The sequence below is a fragment of the Drosophila guanche genome, unplaced genomic scaffold, assembly GCF_900245975.1.
Source record: "Drosophila guanche unplaced genomic scaffold, DGUA_6, whole genome shotgun sequence".
Lineage (NCBI taxonomy): Eukaryota > Metazoa > Arthropoda > Insecta > Diptera > Drosophilidae > Drosophila > Drosophila guanche.
In genome coordinates, this window is record NW_022995745.1 from 4,843,651 (window position 1) to 4,850,735 (window position 7,085).

Sequence of the window (7,085 nt, forward strand, 5' to 3'; positions counted from 1 at the left end):
ATCTTCATGTTCATATCCTTTTGTCGTTTCATTTGGAAATTGAAAAATTTCCAAGCGATAAAATTTTATCATACCCATTGCCAAGGCACATCCCAAAATGTCACAGCAAGAAGGAGTCACATGAGGAGTCCTCCTGTCATGTGTGCTCCGTGCTGGCAGGTGCCTGGAGCTCTGCCTGCAGCTCTCGCGGGATCCTTGGCAATGACAATGAAATGCTTCCCCGCAGTCTGCGACCGAAAACAATTAAAATATTTGCTTAAATTACATTTACACATTTACTCTCGAATGGTAATGCGATGGCAGTGGCAGTGGCAGTGGAAGTGGGAGTGGAGGTCTAGGCTTTGGATGTAGATGAGTCTCCCTGCACTGCCATCACCCATCACCCACCATCACCCACCATCCGCCAACCATTCCACATACAACAACGTGAGGCTGCACAATGTTAATTATGAATTTATGATCCAATATTTATTGCCAATAAGCCCCAGCAGGCGACGCACAAAAGTAGTAACTAAACCACTGACCAAGCAACCCCCCGCAACCGGATGCGAATGCGGGTTGTCCACAACTTAACCCACTGATGCGTCGCTAATGAACTTTTGTCATCGTCGCAGGCATCCCAGACATCCCACAATCAGATATATGCCACACATGGCGACACTCATGTGAGTCCGGCTGTACGTGCTGCTCTCGGGGGGTTGCCAATCTTTCGTGGGGCCTTGCTTCAAGTGTATCGGCTGGGAAAGGAATTAAACATTTAATATAATTTATAGATGAATATATAAGCATTAATTCACGAGTCCTGAACCCCGAAGCGATGTTGATTTTTGTCTCTCAATTCAAATTCACATTTTTGTCCTAAAAGTTGGCTACAAAATGTTGAAGAATTTTGTGCACAGTTCGTGTTGCTCCTCCGACTTGTGTTCTCCTACATAAAGCGAGAGACTTGACCGACTGTATAGAGAAATTCGGGTCCGTCATTCGCTCCCAACAAAGGGTCACCTGGGCCAAGTGGCTGAGGCTGAGGCTGAGGCTGATCCGGGAGGACTGGGGGGTTCATGTTTAACTCCGGCCAGACCGGGACGTTCATGTTTAGCTCAGCAAGATCTTGGAGATTCATGTTTAACTCCGGAATAGCCGGTATGTCCATGTCCACATCCATGGCACCAAAATTGATGGGCGTATTGGGCGCTGTTGGTGGCGGTTGGGGGGTGTTGTTAGCCGAGCGATCGTCGTCATTCTGCATCAAGGGACTCTGCAGCAGCTCGTCATCGGCATCCCCGAATATCATCTGGAAGGTGGCATAGCCGAACTCTTCGTCGGTGAAGGTGCGCGTGGAAACCGCCACGGAGATGGGGCCATTGCCAGGGGCCAACTCACGTAAACCTTCGTTGTTGTCATCCAACTCGAAGGCGAAATGGGAGACGCTCTCAGTGCCGGCATTGGCCAGAGCAGCCTCAGCGGCAATTTCTGTGGAAAAAAAATAGAGACAATAAATCAATAATCAATTGAAGCCACAGCAAATGACAGTCAAAGTTTACATAGCGAATGGAGTGTTGTATTCCGCATGAGGAGTGATTCAACACATCGATTGTCGTTCCGTTTAACCGGGTCGTCGGGGCAGAGGTTGATCGAACCACTTGAGAGCGATCCAAAACTTTTAATAGCTCCCGTTTGAGGTTCGAGCTCCCCGAATCTTTTTTTATGGCATTCCGCTTGTCCGCCATTTGGTGGATTTGTTGCTCGGTCTTGTTTGGCCATGTTTTATGTGTTTCGTTTCCATTGAAAATCCCCAAAGAGCCGAGAAACAAACAACAACAACAACGACAACGACAACAACAACAACAATTATTTGTAAACGGCGGCTGTGACAATTTTTGTCTTTGCGGCGTGGTTCCGTGGAAGTTCCTAAAACACACACAAACCAAAAACACACCGGCGGAAAAAATTAATTGGAAATTTTTATGTCTCAAACATGTTGTAAGCGCTGAGCGGCAGCAGCAGCAACTACAACAACTGCAACAACATGAGAGCAAGTTCGAGGTTAATTGTTTGATTTTCTAACAAAAATATAAATAATTTTTAAGGCCAATCTCGTGAGAGAGCAGCGGAGCAGCGCTACCTAAGAGACACGAGCTGGGGCCACAGGAAATGTTCGGATGGTTTTCGGCTTTCTGTTTCTTATTTTTTTCTGTTTCAATCGCTGCTTAGGTTTAGGTTTTCGGTTTCGGTATCTGCCTTTGAGTCCACTTTTTTCCTCCTCTTTCCCTTTTGTTGCTGTTGCTTGCCAGCTTATTTATTCGAGTGCTTATGTTACTCATTCATCGAGCTGCCGCTTTCCGGAGAGTGTAAACAAAAGTTGGCGATTTATGATTGCCGGCGATCATGCGAAAGCTCAACGGGAAGGAGGTGAAGGCGCATCTCCAATTCTTTTTGGAGGTGACCCCTGCAGGGGATAGACAGTCCCAGCCTCAGAATTAGCCTGAATCCATCTGAATCCTGATTCATCCAGAGCAGGTCAGCAAAGATCTGACCCAGTCAAAGGTTACAAATTAGGAAGGTGACCTCAGCAGGTGCTGGCCAATGCATAGCTCAACCATGCAGAGAATGTCCATGCAGAAATCTATGAAAAGCACATCCAGAGAGAGAGAGAGAGAGAGAGAGAGAGAGTTCTCCACCCCTCCACATGTGCCCCACCCATGCAGAGAATCACACACAAAGAATTTTGAACATCCATGCAGGGCCGAGCTGCACGTGGAAATTTGTACCGAGGATTCGAATTTCCACCAATGCTACCCATTCAGTGCTGACCCCTGGCCTTTGGCCACACTCACCATTTATGTTATCCATCCGATCAGTTAGATTCTCGCTCCCCGTTTGGCTTAGCTGGACACTTCTCTAATAGCTCTAATTTCGCAATAGCTCGGAAAATGATTTATCACTTTTATGCTGCTCTGTTTTGCATTCGCACTTTTTATCAGAAGTTTTGTTTTTGTGGCTCGGTTCCGAATCGACAGACTCATAATCGCGCTCATTCAATACATCGATATTTGGAGCTAGATCCGTTAGATTTCAAAGTGGGGTAGCCCTGTCCCTGGGGCTATCGCGGTTCCCTGGCTCAGCCCTGGTTCGGTTCTGCTCTAGTTCGATAGCGATTGCAGGCCCTCGGCTTATCGGCCGATCGCCAATAAAAAGGCGCCCCCGACAGTGCCCGATCAATCAGTCTATCAGTCTAGCAGTCGTCAGCCATTGTCGTCGTGTCAGTGCCAAAGTTTCGCGAGTTTTGAAAAATAGATGGGAAATACTATGGAAAATGCAAGTGCAGCGCAATTCTAACTCCAAGTCCAAATTGTGTTTACGTCTTGAGCCGTTGATGTGCGCCGGATGCCTCCGAATTTCGATGCGCTAAGCAAAAAAAATCAAAATTAAATAACTTACGCGTCGTGAAGTGTTTCGATTCTGTCTTGAAATTCGGAAATTTCGGTGCTCCCTCTGGGCTTTTGGCCGGGTGTTAGAAATCCCATTAAGCCTGGCAATGGCGCCACAACTGACACACCCGTCGCTGTTGTCCGTGTGGGGATACCTGCGACAAGATCTGTTGCCCTCCCTCCTGCACCGCCTTGTCCGTTGTTGTCCGAATCAGACGCCAAGCCACGTGCGCTGCCAGGAGCAGGAGCAGGAGCAGAACCTGGCGACTTATGTAGCTGGCGTCTACGATTTCCTGTCGCAGGTTAAATGTTTCCCCCGAGACTCGTCTCCCGCCGCACTCGTGCACTTGCACAGGCGACGAATACTCGATAGTTGAGCAGTCTGATCAAACAGTTTTTTATCTACTTTGCATAAAGTCCAATGCGCTCTTAGAGCTTCTCTGGGGTCCATCGATTCTGCCAACAGTTGGGGGTACTTTTCACAGCAAAAGTTATTCAAGCTTTAATGCCCTTTATACATTTTTTCTTTTGTGCAAGAACACTCGAAAGTGACACTGAAATCAAGTGAGTATCTGTGCTGCCGGCACTCAGCTGACAATTGACTGACCTTGGCCCTACGACTCCCAGACTCTTTGCAGATGCCCAATGATGAGCCCCTCGAGCTGGAAGCCCTGGCCAGCACTCTCCAAGCCAGGTATGTGTAATCCTCGTTCCTCGTTCCTCGTTCCTGTCTGCAAGGCTCGATCATTTTCTGCGTAGCGCAGCATTTCTTTTTCTTTTGTGAATGACTCGCACGCGGACTTGGAGTTGGGTTTTTGGTCAGCCAGATAGAGGCAACTCAAGTCGCTTTCGGTTGGGTTTCGGTTTGGTTTGTTTTGTTTTGGATTGTTTATTTAACTTGCACCTCTTCCGGCTGACTGCTGACTACTGCTGCCTCTCCTCCTGCCTCTCCTCCTGCTGCTGCCTTTATGGTTATGGATACAGTAGCCAGTGGCTCTGGCTCTGGCTCTGGATCTGGCTCCGACTTGGATTCGCAGAGAGAGGGAGAGCAACAGTAGCAATGAATTTGCATGTAGTACATGAAAACCGTGATCTCCAATTTGTTGTTGCTGCCTGTTCCCCCCTCCCGCCTGCCCCCTGACTCCTGCCACAGACTCGCATCGGATGGCATGGCCATGGCATGGGGATGGGTCTGGGGATCTTGGGTTTGGGGATGGCTTGACTTGGCTTGGCATGGCGTTGCTTCGAATTGGTTACAGGGCCTGTGCCGTACTTAGCTACATGCCAAAAAGTTTTGTAACATTATTTTAAGGTAGTCGGGCAGGCTGGCTAGCTGGTCGGTGCCTCCATGGAGCCACCTCCCGTTGCACAAGCAAAACGTTGCAAGTTGTCAGGCTTGCCATGGCAAGTTTGCGATCAAGCGACAACAACAGTGACAACAAGAGTCGAGCCGTCGGTGACGGGATGCCCAATGTCCCTGCTCAGTGGCCATTTCTGGCACACACACACACACACACACACTCGCACACTCGCACACACACACATTGTGTGATCTGTGAGGCAGGCTTCTTGGGTTACAGAGCTGTACATCACGTCGCCTTGTACGCCACGTACCATGCACACCCCTTCCATAGCCTTCCCCTCCCCCATTCCCCCATCACCCATCCCACCATCCCACCAGCCAAGCAGCAGCATGCATGAGACTGTGACTGGGCCTGGCTTTTGGTCGCGTCTGAACTTTATTGACCATATTGATTGCTGCTGTATTGATCGCTTGTAACTGATAACCAGCAAATGGTCGGTGCCATGGCGCACAGTGGGACGCTGTGACACACCATGCGAGAAATTTGCTCACAGCCTACAGCCAGCTCCAGCTCCAGCTCCAGCTGCAGCTTCAGCTCCTCCGCACAGCGCTGCTTGCTTTATGATGATGAGCCGAGCGGCTGATTCGTTTGCGTTTATGCCGCGGGGATTTCTCGAGCTTTCAGCTCTTTCCATTCAGCCTCGATGCCCGATCTCTGATTGAACATTTCTGCCTAATGGAGAGTCACATTCCACCGCAGAGATTTTCACGTTCTTGGCTGCGCATAAACGTAGAGCGCATCTAGCGCTGGCTACCGACCTGCTACGAAGCCAGCGGGCGGTGCCAGCTCCAACTCCAGAGACTGTGAGACTGTGCATATTCATAATTTCCAGTTGGGGGATTTATCAATTGCACATCTCAGTCATGAAAACGCATAAACATTTCAAAATGCCTGGCGCGGGTCAATAATTTGACATGAACGAAACAATATGCAGACACGTTCCCAGCGGGCAGGGATAGGGACGGGAACGGGGCGAGATGGCAGCTGGCAGACAAGGGAACGTCCAGCGGTGTATGGAAGCAACTTTTCGCTTACCTTTTGCTGCCCCATTGATGATGTGTGAATAATTGAAAGCGGCAGCAGTTACAGGTTGCCTCTGGCAGGTTGCCCCTGTGGCATGGCCACGGCTTCAACATTTGCTCTGGGGGCGGCAGAGAGACTTTCAAGCCTAGTGGCAGAGTTGTCTACCAACAACAGGCAAGCAAATACTCCAGAATACTTCAAGACCTCGACTCAAGAGAGCAAAAGAGATGCATAGATCAGCGCGAAAAGAGAGAGAGAGGAGAGTGTTCCCTTGTCATGGAATTCAATTTGGCTGCCGGCTGATGTTGAGGGAGTTAGACATGCGCCCACACACACACACACACACACACACACAGACAGACAGACAGATTTTTGCATTTTGTTTTTGATTTTCTGATTTTCTAGATCTTCAGCAAATTTTTGTTTGGAGTGCTCCACCGCCCACATTTTGATTCGTAGGCCCTGGCCATAAAATCTGAAATTTGTGAATTCTCTTCGTTGGCTTTCTCTCGGTTCTGCAGTTCTGCAGTTCTGCAATTTTGTAATTAATTTATTACTTCGCTCTGGCATGGGGCATGCAAAAAATTGTCGCGACTCTGCGATGTGTCAAAACTATTTTTAATTGGTGGCAGCCCCTCGACAGACCAGACAGACAGACCAGACAGACAGACAGACAGACGGACGAGACCCGACCAGACCAGACAATCCCCGCTGATGACCCACGAGGAAGATCGTAAACTGGGAACGAGATCAAAGCAACAGAAATGACTGCCAAAGGAGTTCAGTTTCTATTTTCTGCAGATTTAATTGATATTTCGCGGCGTTGTGTCTGCACTTCACCTCCCACCACATGACTAATGTCCTACTCAATAGACACTAAAGATGCATTACCCAGTCCACAGGCCGCCAGTTTCCCCCCTAAAACCAATCCGATACGATCCAAGCTGATCTGTCGCGGGGAGTATCTGGAAGGGTGGTCTCTCCTCTGCATCCACAATTGCATTTTAATGCAAATTTGGTGTCAACGCAATATCGACCATGACAGCAGCAGCATCCCATCCCAGGCATCAGCGACGGCCTCGAGCATCGCTCGAACGTTGACGCTCACGCACTTTTCTCTCCATCTCCATCTCCGACTCCGACTGCGACTCCACTCGGCTGTCTCTCTCTGGCTCCTTTTGATGGCCTGTTTGCCCTCTCTTTCTGGTGTGTAAGTGGCGGCTGCTGGGTGTTAAAGTGACTGATTAAGTTTGTGCTGTGTTGCTGTTTC

The 7,085-nt window shown here is 49.1% G+C and overlaps 1 protein-coding gene across 1 annotated transcript in view; it reads left to right on the top strand.

The window, feature by feature from the left end:
* The first annotated feature begins 3,535 nt into the window (after nucleotides 1–3,535).
* The window catches only part of LOC117580888, a 10,730-nt gene continuing 7,180 nt past the window's right edge, over nucleotides 3,536–7,085 (top strand). Inside the window, exons 1-2 of the mRNA XM_034267641.1 lie at nucleotides 3,536–3,730; nucleotides 4,067–4,122. Of these exons, the coding sequence (XP_034123532.1) occupies nucleotides 3,536–3,730; nucleotides 4,067–4,122 (251 nt within the window). The remainder of the gene's footprint in view (nucleotides 3,731–4,066; nucleotides 4,123–7,085) is intronic.